The sequence below is a fragment of the Rosa rugosa genome, chromosome 3, assembly GCF_958449725.1.
Source record: "Rosa rugosa chromosome 3, drRosRugo1.1, whole genome shotgun sequence".
NCBI lineage: Eukaryota > Viridiplantae > Streptophyta > Magnoliopsida > Rosales > Rosaceae > Rosa > Rosa rugosa.
The window spans coordinates 24,524,323-24,545,188 of record NC_084822.1 but is presented as its reverse complement, the minus strand read 5'-3'; the positions used below and the strand labels follow the sequence as shown (position 1 = coordinate 24,545,188).

Sequence of the window (20,866 nt, the reverse complement as noted above, 5' to 3'; positions counted from 1 at the left end):
TAAGTGGTCATTATCCCTAAAAGAAAAGGTACACATAAGTTGCAGCTGCGGTATATGTATCATTTCCTTTCTTTTTTCTGAGAAAGAGGAAAGCGGTGGTTACTTTGTTTGTATTTTTTTTTTTCACCGTTTATTTCCGTTATCGTTTGACACATAGTAGATTTTTGTTTTATCTTACAGCCGCGTCAGTGTGTGCATGCGGCATGCCTGATGCCTTAGGAGCCACACATTCTGGAAAGCACAACTCGAGAAAAAAAAAATACAATTATATTCTACATCACTTCGACCTATTTTTTATCTATCGCATACATTTCTCTCTCCCTTTCTCTCTTGTTTCTATGGCTGCAGCAACGGATCCAGTAGTTACACAGTACTCACATACTGCTCTACCGCCAATACTGACCAGCGTCAAGAAGCTTTCAGAGTCATCACAAGTCACTTCTATTCCTTCGACTTATACATACCCCGTTAATCCTCAAGATGAGTCAGTTTTGATAGATTACGATTCAAAAATCCCCATCGTTGACTTCTCTCTTCTCACATCTGGTACTCCGGAGCAGAGGTCCAAAGCCATCAGCGACCTTGGTAAAGCATGCGAGGACTGGGGCTTTTTCCTGGTACATATATTTTCTTAATTTTTTCTTCTAAAATTAGGCTGCTCGCTCGATCAACTTCTTTTACATATTGATATTTCATATTTAATAACTGGACGTGCGTATATATAGGTGATCAATCATGGTGTTCCTGAGGAGCTGATGAAAGCGGTCATGGATGGAAGTTTAAGATTTTTTTATCTGAGTGAGGAGGAGAAGCACGAGTATCAAGGGAAGCATGTATTGGACCCGATAAGGTGTGGCACCAGCTTCAATGCTTCGGTGGATAAAGTCTTGTTTTGGAGAGATTTTCTCAAGGTTTTTGTATACCCTGAGTTTCACTTCCCTGATAAACCCGCTGGCTTCAGGTACATTTATTGCTTCCTGATTACATTTCTTCAATTTCTTACAGTTTCTGTTTAATTATTTGTGCAGGAATTTACAGTTTTCCATTTTTATCTTTTATTAAAAACAATACAATATATAAATCTATATTCGAATGATACATATGAAAGTATCGAACAGAGCCATTATTTGTTTTTATTATCGAATTATTCATATATTTTTTACACATGCTAACTCTCCATGTTCCATTATTCCCTACACTTTCTGCTACAGACAGGGAGGGTGTGTGTGTGTGTTTCAGTGTTTGCATTAAACAGGGTTGTTGACTATTGTATTTTTAGTGGTACATTAATATATATATATATATGCGTGTGTGTGGTGTTCAGCCAGATACACGTATATATTGTGTTTTTGCTTGTGAATTGAGTGAAACTCATTTACATTTTATTGGCGTTGGTATAGTCAACTTTCATCCGAGTATTGCAAGAGAACAAAAGAAGTTACAAGGGAACTACTAAAAGGAATATCACTGAGCTTAGGATTGGAAGCTGACTACTTAGATACGGCCTTAAATGTGAAATCCGAAGGTTTACAGGTCTTCATTGCAAACTTGTATCCTCCTTGCCCACAGCCAGAGCTTGCACTGGGCATGCCCCCTCATTCTGATCATGGCCTTCTCACCCTCCTCATTCAAAATGGAATTAATGGCCTTCAAGTGCAACACGATGGCAAGTGGGTCAATGTCAACGCCATACCCAACTCCTTTCTTGTTAACACTGGCGATCACCTTGAGGTACGTATGTAGCTTGTTTAATTTCTCTGAGATACATATATTGTTGAAACTTGTAGGATTAATTCTTTATCTTAATTTTACCACACACTGTATATCACAACCAGATCTTTAGCAATGGGAAGTACAGGAGCAACATACATCGAGCAGCGCTAAACAACAAAGGTACAAGAATATCTATTGCCGTTCCAACTGGTCCATCTCTAGATGTAGTTGTGACTCCGGCATCAAAGTTGGTAGAAAATGGAAATCATCCACCAGCATATGTTGGGATGAAGTATAAGGATTACCTAGAACTTCAGCAAAGCAGCATGCTTGATGGGAAAGCGGTCTTAGATCGTGTGCGTATTTAAAATATTTGAAGACTCTGATGGCTTGGTGTCTGGTATTCTTATTAGTGACATATTACAGTAAACAAGTTGGGAAGGAGATACAGAATTAGCAAAATAAGCTACAAATAAATTGCTACTTCACCATAAACTTGTAATCTTTTTTTTTTTTTTTATCAAATAAGAACTTCATTAATAATGAACTGCGTACAACGAGTTTTAGGCGACATCTCTAACCCAGAAATGACCTCTAGACTTCACACTGGAACTCTATAATGACTGACTCTAAACTTGCACTACAACTGTATGACAAAGACAAAAGCGCAGGAGCAGTGAATCCTTAACATCTCACCTCTCGTCCAGCCAGTAATAACTCTTAAGACTAGACAACTCACTTGTGTCGACACCAAACTCACCAACCAGAGTCCTCCTGACCAGCATTTGATTGTGATACGCTTTGAGCAAGCGCATAATTTAACCCTGAAAATATCGTTAGTAGTATAAGCAAATAGGGATCGTTCTATTCCGGGGATTGAGGGTACACCTGTCATTGTCAAACAATTAAACAATTAAAATTAAAACAAAGTATAATATTCACAAAGATATTCACAAGTATAAACATTATTTACGAAATTAGGGGGGTTTTTGTTTTTGGTTTTCGAAAATAAAACTAAATAAGTAAAACAATTAAAATGCAAAAACATAAAGATAATGATGGAATGAGAGAACAAAGATCAAAACCGAAACCATGATTGAAATCGATTCAAACCCTAATATTGTTCATCTAAGTCATGAGAAAGGAGTTGATCATGTGAAACGTTCGAAAGCAAACAATTTCCCATATTTTACTTTTCAATGCTAATTAACCTAAGCGAAAGCACCTAGATCAATCCTATCAAACATGTAATCAAACTCTAGAAAGCTAGTCAATCATGACATGTTTAACGCATTAGACATAGAGAAAGGCTATCAACTCAAGTATACAACTTAGTATGGAAAAGTCCACCTAATTGCAATCCTCGTTAATTAAATTCGATCTTTGTCCAAAACCTTTACTACTTTTGATTCAAGTCACACAAAGCAAAAAGTTGATTTATGTTCTTAAACCTAGCACCAATTACATGCAAATCCTATAAGTGTCGACCCAAATAAGATAAACATATAAAAGTTTTCTGTAAAGCAAATTTAATTAAACAAACTCACATAAGCAACTCTCGAATTACAATATATGAATCTGAAAATTCTCAATTAATCATAAAATTCCAGAATTTAACAATTGTTCAAACATATATGTCAACTAGAAACAATTCCAACGAAATCAAACAAGGTTACAAAGAAAGAGGTTGAATTACACCGTGAGATGGAGATGGGGATGAAAGATAAAACGTATGGAGTCTTGAATCTCGAAAGCAAGCTTCAAGGTGGAGAATGGATGATGATGCTCACGGCTTGGTTCTTCTTCTTCTTCGGCCTTGCTTGAACTTCGTGGCTTGCTCTAGAGGATGGAGAGAGCTTTCGCGTATATAGTAAATTTCTGAATTATGGGGGTTTATATAGGGGAACGGCCAAGCTTTGCCACACAGCTTCGACCAATCACGTAGCGCCAGGTCAGCTCTGTGTGTCATCCAACCAATCAAAAAGCTTCAAAATAAATCCCTAATATATTGTTGCTGATTTTCCCAAGATTATTTCTGATTTTTCTCTTAATTTTCGGCCAAATATCTAGGGTGAAAATAGGAATGAATCGGGACTTGTTTTAGACCTTTTCTCCCTTAAATCTCTCCATGGCTTTATCCTTAATGTCCTCCCCTTGATTTTCTCTTGATTTCCACATTAAAATTGCAGATTTTATTCTCTAATTTCAGCCAACATATCTTGAGGGAATTAAGGAACGAATCTAGACTTATTTTGAGCTTTTTCTTGTTGCACAATCCCTTGAAACTCTCCCTTGATTTTCTCAACGTAATCTTCTTGATTTCCCATGCAAAAATCAGATTTAATCTCCCATAATATCTTCCACGTCATCTTCAAGTCATGTGGTCTCCTAATGCCTTCAGGTTTCCTAGCCTCATCAGGATTCCTGCATTGACTGGGATTCCTAGTTGGACCAGGAAAACTCCATTTCTTCATTTCAGCTCATTTCCTTGTCATTTATTCCAATATACCTAGAAAATAGAAACTAAATTAAAAATGATTAAGTAAAGGAAATAACTAAGCAAAATATGGGAAAATAACTATTAAAACGTTGCATAAAAATGCTCCTATCAGATTGACCAAGCCAACACTCGTTGTGACCTAAACTCAACCAAGTGGATTACCGGACACTCAGACCTGGGACTAAAAAACCAACACCATCACCTCCCTATTGTCAACACCATCCATCCACCACTGCTCCAAAACGCCATCGCCTCCGACCCGATCCCAGACAGGAAGGACCCACTAGAAGGCCAAGGATGATTGTCTATGCCAGACTTTTTCGCCACCGCTGCTGACCCAACTCCAAAACAGGAACCCCAAGACTGCGAAAGATAAGATTGTCTCTGCCACACCTTTAGTAGTGTCTTATTACCAACAATAAATAAAACCAAACCCTAAAACACTAGTAACATCCAACCCCGCCACCATGGCAAACCCGATCTTAATACCAACAAAACAACTTAAAAAACAACATTAAATAAAAAAATAACCAGGGCAGGGCCCAAAATTGAGCCCAAACCCCACATCTAGCCCAAGTAGGAGAGACCCATAGCCCTAGCCCAAGAAAACGGTCCAAACAGCAGCAGCCCAAAAACCCTAAGCCCATCCTCCAGGTGACGCAGAATAATAGCAGACACGCACCACCAACCATGCAGCAGCACCGCCGTCGCCGTCGCCCCTTGTTGCCACCACCAATCAGTCACCCCAGCGTACACAGGTAAGCCTCCCAGAAGGCAGACTCGATCCAAATCGGATCTGGAATTCCTTCCAGCCCCAGCCGCCCACACCTCCGCCTGCGCACCATGAAAGCAACTTTCCGATGGCCAAACCGTAAACCCATTACCGGAGCAACCATCAGACACCTCCTTCTTCACATCCGACCACCCAATCGGACCTAGAAGCTAACCGGGAAGTCCAATTGGACAACCCGCCTCATCCCCATCAGATCCCCATGCCGCCCTTTCTCCGAACCCAAGATCACACTCCTCGTAAGCACCTGCACCGCCGGGCAACCCAGCCACTGATACGAGCAAAAGCAATCACCAATTTAAACCCTGAAAAATGTAGTTGTTAGTATAGAATAAGCAGGGATCGTTCAAGCCGGGGATTGAGGGTGCTAACATGTGAGAAACGAATTAAAGAACCATAGAATATACATCACACGAAAATATTAAGAACATATACAAGTTTTCACGAAAATTAGAATTTACAAGTTACAAGCATGCATAAATTTCGAACAAACATAGAATCACAAAGAGTTAGAGAACTTCACATACATTCACACGAATTAGAGAGCAAGAATTATGAGAGAACAACAAAAATCACAAGTATATATATAGGCAATTCGAAAGGAAGAGAGAAAACAAGTTAGAAAAGGTTTTGGAAATCCTACTCCTATTTATACACAATTTACATGTCATAATCACATTAGAAACCCATATACAACAAGGATTACTAGTTATACACTAATTAGAATTACTTAATCTACAAGAAAACAAATTATTGACCAAGTCAAACAAGAAATCCTAAGTCAAAACTACTTTTCCTAAAAAACACCAAAGAATCCCTAAAATTTAGGAACTCCTAAAAAACACAAAACAAACTCCTAAAAACCATCAAATTAATTCCTAGAAAACACCAACACATATTTACTATTCATGGAGACACTATTCACGAATTTTTAAAAACATTTTTATTTTATTTTTTATTTTATTATTTACATGAACATGCTACCTAAAATTCTAAGTTAATTTTAATTATTTACACAAACAAGAAAACATAAAGATGGGGGGTTTTTGAAGATTGAAAACATAAATTTTCAGAAAACAAATAAAGATTAAAAATCGTTTCTATACAAAGGTGGGAAAAGAAGGATTTTTGGAAAACAATTCATCAAGAACAATTCAAGAACAACATATCCATGCATCCCTTAATCTTGTTAATTACCATGGAAAGATATCGACCAAGAAACAAAGTTACAAGTGCCCAATGTCCCTTATATGACTTCCCTTTACACAATTGATCGACGAAGCGCCTAACCAACATATTTCAAATGCAAGTATCACACAATCGAAGCGACTCATAATCTCATGCATTCAAATCATTAAGAGCAAGTGAAAGTTTAGTCAATAAACATGCAAATTCAAGTACTCGAAGCGAATCTTTTCATTACATGCATAATCTGATCTCGACCTTTGTACAAAGCCTTTACTACTATATTTAATTAGGGTCACGAAGCGTTTAACCTAATTACTAGCTCCAATTACATGCAATCACTCTAAGTTGCGCACCAAAGAACAAGAACATGCAAAAGTTATCTATAAAACAAAACCAGATTATCAATCCATATTTCGGCAATCAACAAGAATCAAGAACACACAAACACATCAAACATAGAAAAGCATATCAAAATCGCATCCAAAAATCAGAAAGTTAACTCATGATTTCGGTTTTGCACAAAGAAAAACGAAAACATAAATTCTATCTAACAAGTTACAAAACCGAGAAGAAAACATGATGAAGATGGTATGAACAACCCTTGACTATGTCCCAATGTCCAAAGCAGATCCAAGGCAGCAACACAAGGTGAAGATCACGGCAAAGGATGGAGGATGGCACGGCTAGAACTTGCAAGATGCGAAAACCTGAAACTCAAGAGCAAACCGGTGAGAATCGAAATTGTGGAGAATATGTGTCGACCTTGAGACGCCAAATACACTAGGTATATATAGGAGAACGTCTCAAAGCACTCCCAATTTGGACTTTGAGACTCCATTTACACCTGTAAAACACTAACTAAGTTAAATTGATCAAGATAAAGGAAACAACTTAGCAAAATATAGGGTTTAAACATTATAAACGTCGCATTTTATGCTCATATCAGCCACCCACCGGAACCTCCTAGTAACCAGATCAATTCGGATCTGGATTACAACATGCCAGCCACATACCGTTTCAACCACGTCTCCGTCCAAGCCTAGAGGTCTCACCAAGCCCCACAGTCTGACAGACCCGTCCGACGACGTCGTCTCAAGGACGTGCCGCCGGACGGGGAAGGAAACCCATGTAGAACTCACTCGCGCACGGCGCTCACTCTCTAGGGTTTTTTTTCGGTCTAGGTTTTTTTCATGACTAATATATAAACTTGTAATCTTGTTGGGAATTTATATTAGACAGTGGGTAAGCTTGTAAACTTATCTAGCTCTTTGACCATGTGGGTTTTCTTGTCCAACTTTTTAGCCATTAGTTAGAAAATGTTGTGTCTGGCGAGCTATTGATCAATAAAAGAATCAAGTATTCCTTATTCATCACTTTTTTTTTAATGAGAATTGTAACATTTCAATTTACACCTCACCAAATCAAACACATTTATTTGTCACTTAGTGTGATGCGAATCCTTCGAGTACAAATCAAGGAAAGCTCGACCCACGTACACCCTAAAGATGTCGAAGGAAATAATTGAGAGTTTAATAAAATAAAATAGAATTATACAAATATTAAATTAAATTTCATAACAAAGTTAAAAGGATGAATTCAGTTTAATAGAGAGAATTTTAAGAACAGTACATGAACTTAAGGCCACTCCGAATTTTGGTGCCCAACGTTTATATAACCCAAAATAAGTACATGAACTTTTAATCCCGACCCAGTTTTCATACATGCCGTCACTAACACCGTTAACACCTATGCCTTACGTGGCATAGATGTTAACGGTGTTAGTGACGGCATGTATGAAAACTGGGTCGGAATTAAAAGTTCATGTACTTATTTTGGGTTATATAAACGTTGGGCACCAAAATTCGGAGTGGCCTTAAGTTCATGTACTGTTCTTAAAAATTTCCCTTCAGTCTTAAACTTTACACTGAAAATTAGTCCTTGATATTTTAATTTCATTAGTAACACCCTTACCTTTCCAATTTGATAAGTTTATTCCCAATATGTCAATTTTAACTGTCAAATACTAACGTGGCTCGAATAGAACCCACATTTTTTATGGCGTGGATTCTGACTTGAGATTAAATAATAACAATTGGGTCCCAAAACAAAGTCAAACCCCTATATGTGCCAGCTGGATCCAAATTGGACATTCCAAGTCATTGCCACGTCATAACAAAGGTGGGTTATAGTTCAACCACGTTAGTACTTAATGGTCAAAATTGACAGGTTACTTAAGAAGCATGATCAAGAGAGAGATAGTGACACAGACATGTATAGTGGTTCACCTTGCCCTTGAGGCAAGGCTACGTCCACTTAGAGATTTTACTATGAGTGAGGTCAAGTGACCTTTCTAGTGATACAAGTGTGGGGATCATGGATCCATCATCCTCTAAGAAGGGGAGGACCTCCCTTTATAGCTAAAGGAAATCTCATTCTATTCTATATTTCTGATGTGGGACATAATACACATATTTACTTCTCTTGAAGCCTCTTGAAGATTATGGGAGGGTGGTCTCCCTACGAGATACCGGCCGACCTCCACCATAGCGAGGTAGCTAGGGTGTCAGACTACCGGATGCATGTCGTAGGCGGGACTAACCATGTCGTGGGGCCCACCTAAGAGGTCGTTGCTTATGCTTGGCTGTATGTAATATAAGTGATATCAACAATACCGAATCCGGAGTTCTTCTTAGCATTCACCCCATAAAGCTCAAATTCCCCTCTAAGTCGTTTGTTTTTGGGTTTATATTTGATTCGATTTGATTTTATTCAGGTGATTTATTGATAGGTGAATAAAATTTGACACACAACTTCCTTCTTTGAATGGGTCTATTGTTTGGATTAACTGATTGGTTTTCTGAAATTATTGTTTCTTATTGATTGGGTATATGAAATCCATGTTTGGGTTGCTGCAGCTGCTGATTGTTTGGAATTGAATCAATTGATGCTTCGTTAATGCAATTGCTTGTTGTTAATGTTTATTAAAACAATTACTGATTTTTTGGAAAATCCAGTGGATGATCTTTTTCATGGGGGAGAAAATCTTGTAGAATTTACAAACATAGAAAAGGGTGGTGTTGAGTGCACTGTGTGCTTTGATCCGGTTTGAACTCAAAGTTGCAGACTTTGTTTATGACTTCCTATATTTTCCAATTTCTAAGTGAGCAAGTGTGCTACTTAGCAGTTTAGGTGATTTGCTATAGAATTTAGTGATGCTTTGCACTCATCTCTGGAAAACAAACATTCAACCTCTGTTTGGAAAATGTTCAAGGCTTCAGGCATGCATTATGGTTGAAAATGTTTTAAAATCTGTGAAAAGATACATATGTTTTCAATTCCAAATACAATTTCGAGTTAAATTTTTCTGTGTTACCTCTAAACAGCATTCTTAAGGCATTGGGTATTTTACATGCTGAAAGGAAGGTTAAGGTGTCAAACATATTAAATCCCTACAGGTGTCAAGAATATGGTCGTGGGATATTGTTTTTAATATCAAATGCAGTATATGTTATTTATGTAGCAGGGAGATGCACATGAAAATATGAAATGCAGTATATGTTATCTATATGTTTGTGAGATATTGTCTTAGTCTTTTGGTAGTGAACTTGGCTATGATTCTTCTCAGAAAATGTCCTAGATGATGATTCGGAGGTAAGCTGAGTCAGCCAACATGAATGCTTCTAGTTTGTGAATGGTTCTAGTTCCCTTTGTTTATGATCTAATTCAGTGGTGGTTCGAGCATGACTATCATAGTCCTTTTCTTTTTAAGTGAGAAATAATCAGCTTATTACGTTCGTGAACCACTCATGTTGACACAAGACACATTTCTCATCTTTCCCAGTCAGCTTGTATCATTGCCTCAATCTCTTTTCTTTCGAAAGCAATCACATACGTCATGAATGGTACTGTACATAGATCATGAATGTAGGTATATGCATTGAATCTTTTTTCCATTAATGCTATATGAAGTTTCCTCGCATCTTTTGTCAATAATTCATTTGACGTTTGGTTGCTATTGTGACCGCTGAAAGAATTATTGTTTTTGACCAATGCATTAAATGAATAATACAGGGATGAAGTTGCCCGCAGTGGAGAGTTTGGGGTTTCCTATGAGGATATCCAATGTCTTTGGCCGACAGTCCCAATTTCTTCCAAGGTATGTGACCGCACTATGCTTATTAAGTTAATATTGTGTCAAAATCTAGTTGTACATACCTCCCCTAATATGGAGGATTTGCTACATCACCAAGCATAAGTAACACCCTCTTGGGGGGGGGGGGGCCCACAAGCCATGGTAGGGCCCAACCGAGACATGCATCCCGTAGCCTGATGTCCAAGCTACGCCACGGTAGTCGGAAGCGGCCAATACCTCGCAGGGAAGCCACATTCCCGGTCTTGCCAAGTTGTCTCCATAATAGGCCTTTCTACACTAGAATAGTGGTTTTAGCATCCCACATTGGAAAACATGTAAAGGAAGGAGCCTCCCTCCCCTATAAAAAGAAACTTCTTCCCACTTACTCATCATCCCATTACAATTCATGTAATCCCCTTAGGCTGCAAGGCCCAACACACATAATTAAACATTCGAGTGGACGTAGTCTCCCGCTAAGGCGGGAGACGAACCACTATACTTCTTGTGTCTTCTCTTTTACTCTCTCTCTAAACGTTAATTAGACCCCTCGGTCACTAACATTAACATTGACGCTGTCTGTGGGAAGCTAGCACAAAGGCTTTGTCATGTACCGTGAACTTTTTGGTCCGCTAGCAAGTCCGGCGGCGACATATACCTCCAGCGAGGCTAGCGAGTCCGGCGGCGACATATTTCGCTAGCGTGTCCCGCGGCGACATCTTCCGCTAGAGAGTCCGGCGGCGACATCTTCCGCTAGGGAGTCCTGCGGCGACATCTTCCGCTCGCGTGTCCGCGGCGACATCTTCCTCTAGCGTGTTAGGCTAGGGAGTCCGGCGACGACATATTCCGCTAGTGAGTCCGGCGGCGACATCTTCCGCTAGAGTGTCCGGCGGCGACATATTCCGCGAGCGAGGCTAGCGAGTCCGGCGGCGACATCTTCCGCTAGCGAGTCCGGCGGCGACATATTCCTCCAGTGAGGCTAGCGTGTCCGACGACAACATCTTCCGCTAGCGAGTCCGGCGGCGACAACGGCTGCTAGCGAGGCTAGGACAACTCCAACATAATTTGGGCACTTACATCAATTCCAACTCTAACTCGCTCCAAATCGGCATAAGATAAGTAACTATATCTTCCTTTACGCTCTTTGAATTTGAGCTAGTGCCATGCCAATGCCATGCTTTTACTACTTATAAGCATGCCGACAATATATCACACTTGATATGCATTTACATGTCTTCATGATCCTTAAGCATGTTCACAACAATGCAAAAATGTTATTAGCAACTTTACTACAAGTACATGCTATACAAATAGGCCATGCTTCTATTTAATTACAACTCAATTAAATAAACATGTGATGCTTACTTAGACAAACTATGCCATGGTTATTTGTTGTTCATACAATTAGCAAGGTTTACATGTGCACTATATGTAAAATATTTTGTCTAGCCTCTTGGCCACCATATTTTGTCAAACCCTCCCCACGGGAAGGAGACCTAAATGGGTCTAAAGACTCCACGAGTCTATGGTCCACGACCAACCGCCAAGCGGTAAGGCAACGCCTCATAATGGCGTTGACTGCTACGCAGCATTACAGTCAAGCTTTTCTCCTCCAGGAAAGAGTAAAGGGACCGGTTAACACATCCCACGGTAGCCATTGATCCGGCGGTTAACCCCCGACGCTTGGGTATCAAAGATTAGGTTCGCTACCTAACGCCCACAGCCTCCGCGGCACCCCCGAGCTCCATGCTCACGAGCTCTAACGCTCATGCCTTAGCGGCAGCATCGAGCTTCCCGCTCACGAGCTCTAACGCTTATGCCTTCACGGCAACATCGAGCTCTAACGCTCATGCCTTCGCGGCAACATCGAGGTTCCCGCTCACAAGCTCTAACACTTATGCCTTCGCGGCAACATCTAGCTTCTTGGCACTCCTGAGCTTTCACGCTCTTGCCTCACCAGCACCCTCGAGATTTCCGCTCACGCCTTCCAGGAAATTCCCGAGCTTTCCGCTCACGCCTTCCAGGCAATTCCCGAGCTTTCAGCTCATGCCTTCCCGGCGGCACTCCGGAGTTTCCCGCTCACGCCTTCACGGTACCCCCGAGCTTCTCGCTCACGCCTTCCCGGCAACCCCGAGCTTTCCGCTCACGAGCTCTAACGCTCACGCCTCCGCGGCACCCCCGAGCTTTCCGCTCATGCCTTCCCGGCACTCCTGAGCTTTCACTCTCTTGCCTCAGGGGCACCCTCGAGCTTTCCGCTCAAGCCTTCCAGGCAATTCCCGAGCTTTCCGCTCAAGCCTTCCCGGCACTCCTGAGCTTCCCGCTCACGTCTTCCCGGCACTCCCGAGCTTCCCGCTCACGCCTTCCCGGCACTCCCGAGCTTCCCGCTCAAGCCTTCCCGGCAACCCTGAGCTTCCCGCTCAGGCCTTCCCGGCAACCCTGAGCTTCCCGTTCACACCTTCCCGGCACCCCCGAGCTTCCCGCTCAAGCCTTTCCGGCACCCTCGAGCTTCCCGCTCACGAGCTCTAACGCTTATGCCTTCACGGCAACATCGAGCTCTAACGCTCATGCCTTCGCGGCAACATCGAGGTTCCCGCTCACGAGCTCTAACACTCATGCCTTCGCGGCAACATCTAGCTTCTTGGCACTCCTGAGCTTTCACGCTCTTGCCTCACCGGCACCCTCGAGATTTCCGCTCACGCTTTCCAGGAAATTCCCGAGCTTTCCGCTCACGCCTTCCAGGCAATTCCCGAGCTTTCAGCTCATGCCTTCCCGGCGGCACTCCGGAGTTTCCCGCTCACGCCTTCACGGCACCCCCGAGCTTCCCGCTCACGCCTTCCCGGCAACCCCGAGCTTTCCGCTCACGAGCTCTAACGCTCACGCCTCCGCGGCACCCCCGAGCTTTCCGCTCATGCCTTCCCGGCACTCCTGAGCTTTCCGCTCAAGCCTTCCAGGCAATTCCCGAGCTTTCCGCTCAAGCCTTCCCGGCACTCCTGAGCTTCCTGCTCACGTCTTCCCGGCACTCCCGAGCTTCCCGCTCACGCCTTCCCGGCACTCCCGAGCTTCCCGCTCACGCCTTCCCGGCAACCCTGAGCTTCCCGCTCAGGCCTTCCCGGCAACCCCGAGCTTCCCGTTCACACCTTCCCGGCACCCCCGAGCTTCCCGCTCAAGCCTTTCCGGCACCCTCGAGCTTCCCGCTCACGCCTTCCCGGCACCCCCGAGCTTTCACGCTCACGCCTTTATGACACCCTCGAGCTTCCCGCTCACTCCTTCCCGGCACCCATCGAGCATCCCGCTCATGCCTTCCCGGCAAACCCCCAGCTTTCAAGCTCACGCCTTTACGGCACCCCCGATCTTCCCGCTCACTTCTTCCCGGCACCCATCGAGCATCCCGCTCATGTCTTCCTGATACGCCCAAAATAGACGCTCAACTTAACCCTGCAAAATGTAGTTGTTAGTGTAGAATAAGTAGGGATCGTTCAAGCCGGGGATTGAGGGTACACAAGTAATTACATAAAGAATAAAGAATCAAAACAAATAAAGAATCAAAGTATGAATATAAGTATGTACGAAAATTAATAATGAAAGAATGAGTGAACATGAAATTATAAAAGGGGGGGGGTTTAGGTTTTGTAACACAGAAAATTAAAGTTAAACATAAAAACAATGCGGGATTTACAATGATATGAATGAAGATGTTAGAGATTCGAAAATTCACCACCAAAACATGCTCAAGACAAATTCATTATCCTAGTTTCAATTACCAAGTCATGAAAAGGTTTCAACCAAGAACAAACCATGAACGCATGCATAAGTTCTTATTACTTCCCTAGATTACTTAAGCAAGATGAAGGCACCATTACTAAGCCTTTAGAATAAACAATCAAGGTATAGAACGCTATCCTATCAACAATTTATTCTAAGCATTAAGCATATGTGGAAGTTTGATCGAAACAAGAATCCAATACTAGTGTGGAACGCCTACCTAGCATGCAATCCTTTTTATTTGGTTTCACCTATTGTCCTATAGGTTTTACTACCAGTGAAACAAGCATTATTAACTGTTTAGGAGATTAAAATACGAATTTCTAGCCCCACTCACATGATCATAATATTTTATGTGCACATTCATAAAACATAAACATGCAAGAGTTATCTGTAAACTAAAACCAAATAAACAATTTCACAACAAAGTAGTTTCAAAACTAAGAATCAAAACAATGTCAAAACCATATCTTAGGGCTTCAAACCTCGCCCCTAACAAAAGTAATTTAGTTATATATTGTAGCAAAATAACATAGTATAATAAAATAGGGAAAAATAAAAAAGATGGTGGCAGAGGAACAAGAAAGAGAGGTAGAAGAGAAGGTGGAGGGTGCGGTTCTTCTCATTGTGTTGTAGAGGCTCTTTATATAGGAGATACACAACCCTAGTTTCCTTATTCAACTCTGCTTGTAATTTGCTTGCGGTTTCCTTCGATTGATGCACAATTTAATTACTTTCAAGCCAATAAAATAATTCCATGTCATCAAGATTGAGTCATCACCTCCAATTCGTATCCAAGTATGATTGGGGAAGCCTTTCGACGTCATAAACCGTAGAATCTTCATGTAAATATAAATTTCCGTCAAAAACCAGATTCACGCGCAGGTTGACATTCCTGTACTAAATTGGCCATAACTTCTTCTAGAAAAATGATATCGACGAACCGTAAAAATCTGTGGAAACTAGACATCTGAGGCTTTCCAACAATATAAAGATCATTATCTGTTTCGTTCTGAGATGCTCTCAGTGCTCTGTCGAAGTTGACTGATCTGCACAGGAAAATTTCCCGATTTTGCCTTTCATGCGTCTTTTCTCCTTTACTCCACAAGAATCCTAAAACAATAAAACAAACATTAATACTTTCTATTAAGAGGAATAGCGTGAAAAAATGCAAGGAAATATTAATATAAATATCTTACATTATTCTCCTTTCACTTCCCGACAACCCCCAAGCTTTACACTCACATCCCCTCGACATCATACACGTTAATGGAACATTGAATTCTTCTACCATTTGTCGTTTGCTACAAATCAAATTTTTTTCGCGTTCCATTAATACGAGCTAAAACCAAACAAACACAAGCGTTCGCTTATGCATCATTCGCGAATTACAAACGCTTGCCTTCATGGCACTCATGCAACTTAAACCGAGCGTAACCTCGTCAACTCGACCTCGTTCGTTTTCTTGCGCACATCACGCATTTATCATATGCAATTCATATGTTCACACAACCATATGCGTGCTAGAGTTTATACGTCATATTCGATCATACTCGGCGCCATTCATATGTATACATCAACATGTATCATGCACCTCGTACATTCGTATATGCCAACATATATCAATGCAACTCACATTTGTTGCCCAATTCAACAAGCATTCTACGTATTCGTGCTTTTGTCTTTGTTGTGCAAGTTAACGAGTCCCTTCTTGCTTACAGAGTTCGGGGACATGTAGGGGCTAGGCGCCTCTCGGACGTTACTTATGTTTGATGACATCATGTGTATAACTCCTCAACCAAGAAGCTCCTCTTACTCGAGGACTTCGGGGACTTGTACATACCTCCACTAATATGGAGGATTTGCTACATCACCAAGCATAAGTAACACCCTCTTGGGGGGGCCCACAAGCCATGGTGGGGACCAACCGAGACATGCATCCCGTAGCCCGATGTCCAAGCTACGCCACGGTAGTTGGAAGCGGCCAATACCTCGTCAGGAAGCCACCTTCCTGGCCTTGCCAAGTTGTCTCCATAATAGGCCTTTCTACATTAGAATAGTGGTTTTAGCATTCCACATTAGAAAACATGTAAAGGAAGGAGCCTCCCTCCCCTATAAAAGGAAACTCTTTCCCACTTACTCATCATCCCATTACAATTCATGTAATCTCCTTGGGCCGCAAGGCCCAACACACATAGTTAAACATTCAAGTGGATGTAGTCTCCTGCTAAGGCAGGAGACGAACCATTATACTTCTTGTGTCTTCTCTCTTACTCTCTCTCTCTAAACGTTAATTAGACCCCTCGGTCACTAACATTAACACTAGTGCAATCCACACATTGCACATACAGTATACTGCTGTAATCTTAATAGTGAGGTGACTAAAAATGATTCAGGTCATAAACATTTGGACTGCGTACATGTCTCAGACCAAGTCCAACTCATGGTTAGTACCTACTTTCTTTAGGATACAAAGAAATTACCTTGGTTGCAATAATTCTGCTATTGTATCTATAAATAAACAATGTTGATAATGACTCCTAAGTTAATGTCTTCATGCATAGGAACAAGCCGGGTCAAATGAGGATCCATCCAATGTACCTGTTTCAATTGCATCAACAATAGTTGCTTGTGGGCTGCAGAGGTTCCATAGGCGGTTGAAGCATTGTGTTGAGGTAATAAAGTGAATTCGTTGTATGGATATTGTTTTGCTTGTCATGTGTATAATCCCCGGTGCTTTTGCAGATTTTCATCCCATTGTATGATGAAATCGCGGACCATTGGTTTTTGTTGGTTATGAAACTAAAGGAGAAAATTGCTGAGTTGTGGGATAGTGTGCCAGAATTCACATCATTGAGTAGACGACTTGAGATAGCAAGAGCTACCGTAAGGGTTATGTTAGTAATTGTCGGATGTCGATTGCTTTTTTCTGCTAATTTTTTTTTTTTTTGAATTTAGATGCTTCTAAGCAGACGGTGTTGGAAGTGCAATGACGAAGTCCACAGATGTTTATTACAATTTTCCCTCATTTCGCCTCTCATTTCCAGAGGGTAACCAAACCACAGACAACAAATATGACAGCGGGATCTACATCATGATGCAGATGAAGTGTTATTCGGATAAGTGGTTTGAAGGCATACGTTTTCATCAAAAATTTAGAATGACACCTAACCATGTGATGATCATTACCATTTCATAGCTATTTTTGTTTTGTTTTTTTTTTTTTTTTTTGCATTTATGAACAGTATAATTCGGAAGAGATGTGGTCTGCACTTGCACTTGAAATTGTCAATAATTCGAGCAATGAACTATTGAAATCGGTGATGAGAGCTTCTATGAAAGGTGAGATTGCGAAGAAGGTATTTCCAATGTTGCGGAGGCCACAAAATCCAATGCGGAGGCCACACAGTCCAATGCTGTTGTTGTAACTGACTGTGACACAACAACGGATATTATCCACGAGAAGGTTCCTAACGGTCGGAAATCTCGCAGCCATCGCAGGAGAAAATCCCGAGTCTGATGATGGTAATTAGCTATTCGAATTTTTAATGACTGACAAACTCGATTTCACTTGTGTTACCCTTCTACTTGCCAATACCCAATAGTGTACCATCCTCCAAAAGGGCTGAAGAATTGGCCTATGCTATACAATGTCTTTGTCGAGAGATCACAGCGACACTTTGAAGAATGTGATCACAAAATCAATGTTAAGGAAGATAAAACCAGATCATCTTGCACTTAGACTGGCTGTTTGAGTTCAGATATTTAAGCTATAGCTCCATTATTTGTATTGGTTTTTTGTATATGTTCAAATGAAGCAAAGTTAACCTGAATGAGATTAGTTTTCCTATAACTGAAATCTGTTATATATTCTGCAACTTTTGAAGAAGAATATTTGATACAACTTATAAGATGCAGTGACCAGCAAAGAAATACACCATTGCAGTGCAACAGTGGGCAAAAGTTTTAAATTTTAAATACTGTATGTGGTTGTTTTTTGGGTCCGAGGTTGTGTATCGACTTTGGATATGAAATTAGGCCTGTTGGTAGCAGAAACAAATATGAAACCCCTGACTTCACTTGTCCTGTCAATCAAGAAGCCCTTTTCATCTTTTAGTTTTTCTTGGAATGAAATTCAAGGTTACTTCTCTGAATGTTATAACGCATGTCGTACTTGCCTGCTCGACCTATCAAAAATCCGAAATGATTGTTGTACATATAAGGAAATGAGGAACTGACAAGAATTCTCTGCTTAATTTGATAATGGACGACACCTTCTGAACACTATTCTATATAGATAATGCACACCGGTATCGTTATCTGTTACCTATAGTACTATCTTTTATCTCTTGGAGTTCTATAGTAAGTATAATTGATAATTTACCAACAGGCTGTATCCACAATCGCTGAAACGCTAATTGAATACATAAGAAAAACTCCAAGCCGTTCACATATATCAGTTTACAAAATTTACTAACTCCCTTTTCACAAAATACGACATCACCATGTTCGACAATTAACTTGGCAACATAGAGTCCACTACAAAATATACCATTTTATGGTAATTTTCAAAAAAATTAAGGGGTCGGCAACACTGCAGTTTCTCTTACTTCTCTACTTCCCGGAGATGCGAGCTAAGCATCTGTCCACTGTCACATGCAAGTCTCCCACCTCGTTCTTCGGATGCCTTAGGCACTCGACCACCAAACTTGCACGTTCAATATCCGAATTGTATTGCACATTTCAAAATTTGGTCTTCATCAGTATTATTAGTTTAAATTGATGAATTCATTTGCTCTACCCATTAAACATATCAATAAATGTATGCAATGTAATTGGTTTACCGTAGCAGCCCAATCGGTACCATATCGCTGCATATTCCTAATGACAAAAACACCGCAGCCTGTATCATTCTTCTGTCGAGGTCCAGCTCCATCAGCCTTGAAGGGAAGGGTTCCAAAGGCAAACAACCGATTTGCATGTCCCAACATAGCGTCGCCATAAATGTGATCCAGCATGTCCAACTAATGCAACATATAACAACTGTGCTTAATATGTCTTCAATCAAGTAAAACATGTAAACTTATGTTTGAGGAAATTAAGATCAAACTATACCTATAGTATGTGGATATTTTGTAGCTTATTTATGTTACTTGAAGAACCATACCGCTGCCCGTGCATCTCTTTGCCAGGATATTGTTTTGGAATGATTCATAGCACTATCAAGGATCTCTGCAGACCTATCTCTGACATGCACCACCAACAAATACCAATGTGCAGCTTGCTCTTGTATTCCTGGCTCGTGCATTGGGATAAAAATATGGTCAATACAAACCTAGTTAGTCCTATTGAAAGCACCCACATTACTTTGAAGATGACAGTATAAGTATATGAATCTTAAACTCAACAACACAAAACATGGACATACCCTATTTTCAGAAGAAGAAGAAGAAAAAGAAGAAGAAGAAGAAAAATATGGACATACCCTTCTGCATTTGACAAAATGGCCAATGAATCTGTCGAGCCTACTTAGTCTTTTAGTCTGTTGAATCCATTCTTGAGTTGACATCTTGTCTCCCATTTTTATAGAGTTTCTCTGCAATGACATGAACAATTACAAACATTGAGATACCACCCAATTCAGTTGGTACGAACAAATTATGTAGGTAATGAACATGGCTTGTGACATTGATCTAATTCTGGAATATTTACCGAGAAGTATGTTGGGAGATACCAATCCTCCTTTCTATTTCATTATGGTACTCCACAACTATATTTATACCAATCCACCTTTCCAATTTCGTTAAGGTACTCCACAATTTCGTTAAAGAGATCAATAACATGCTTGTGCACACGCAACTCAAATCTGTCCCATGTATTAGTACCTGCAAATCACAAAAAAAAAAAAAGTTAATGCCAACAAGAAGCATGTGTACAGACCATGACTATTCATGTATGAAAAGACCAACATCAAAAACAAATTACACTTCATGACTATTCATGTAGGACAAGACCAACATCAAATCATCATAAACTGGAAAGCCTCTTACTTTTTGAGTGAAGAACCAAAAAAGATGAAACACTTGCTTACATCATTGAGACATACGCATCAACAAATCTAGGATGCAGAAAACCATATATGTGATACGGCTGAAATAGCCTCACAATTTAACCCTGCAAAATGTAGTTGTCAGTATAGGATAAGCAGGGATCGTTCAGTCCGGGGATTGTAGGGTACACCTACACAAAAAGGTCAATTAACAAATAAAAGAATAAAATGGGGGTTTTGAGATTTGGTTCCTAATCTACTTAAAATAACAACGAAACAAATAAAACTATCTACAATGATCGACTTCCCTAACCCAGACCAATATCACTCGGAAATTACTAAGTGTAAAAACAAAAAATCCATTTCAACATGCTACAAAAATATGCTCATCTTAAATGCCTAGATAAGAGCCTAAATGAAAAGCCTCAGCGGATCAATCAATTTATCTAATTCGTTCTAATGAAGGCTTGGATCAGAAAAGTCCTTACCAAGCCCAATACTACTAATTTTCGAAAACACTCAGCGTAATTCTCTTAACTAGTAGTATTATCTAACCCTCGAATCAACTCACACGTGCAAATTAACCATTACACATAGAATTTAACACGTAATTTCCAGAATCGTTTAATCATTAAAGCATGATTTTTTCCACCCGTTAGAATTAATTACTACTTGTTTAATTCAGCGTCTTAACAAATAACAATTGCTCTTGGCAAATTAATCAAACACACAAGA

General features: G+C 40.5%; 1 protein-coding gene across 1 annotated transcript; it reads left to right on the top strand.

Moving 5' to 3' along the window:
- Positions 1 to 290: 290 nt before the first annotated feature.
- LOC133737016 (2-oxoglutarate-dependent dioxygenase 19-like) lies at positions 291 to 2,286 on the top strand. Its single transcript, XM_062164647.1, has 4 exons — positions 291 to 617; positions 726 to 961; positions 1,401 to 1,731; positions 1,836 to 2,286. Exons 1-4 carry the CDS (start codon positions 339 to 341, stop codon positions 2,079 to 2,081), a joined length of 1,092 nt encoding a protein of 363 aa, XP_062020631.1. The 5' UTR covers positions 291 to 338; the 3' UTR covers positions 2,082 to 2,286.
- The last annotated feature ends 18,580 nt before the right edge of the window (positions 2,287 to 20,866 follow it).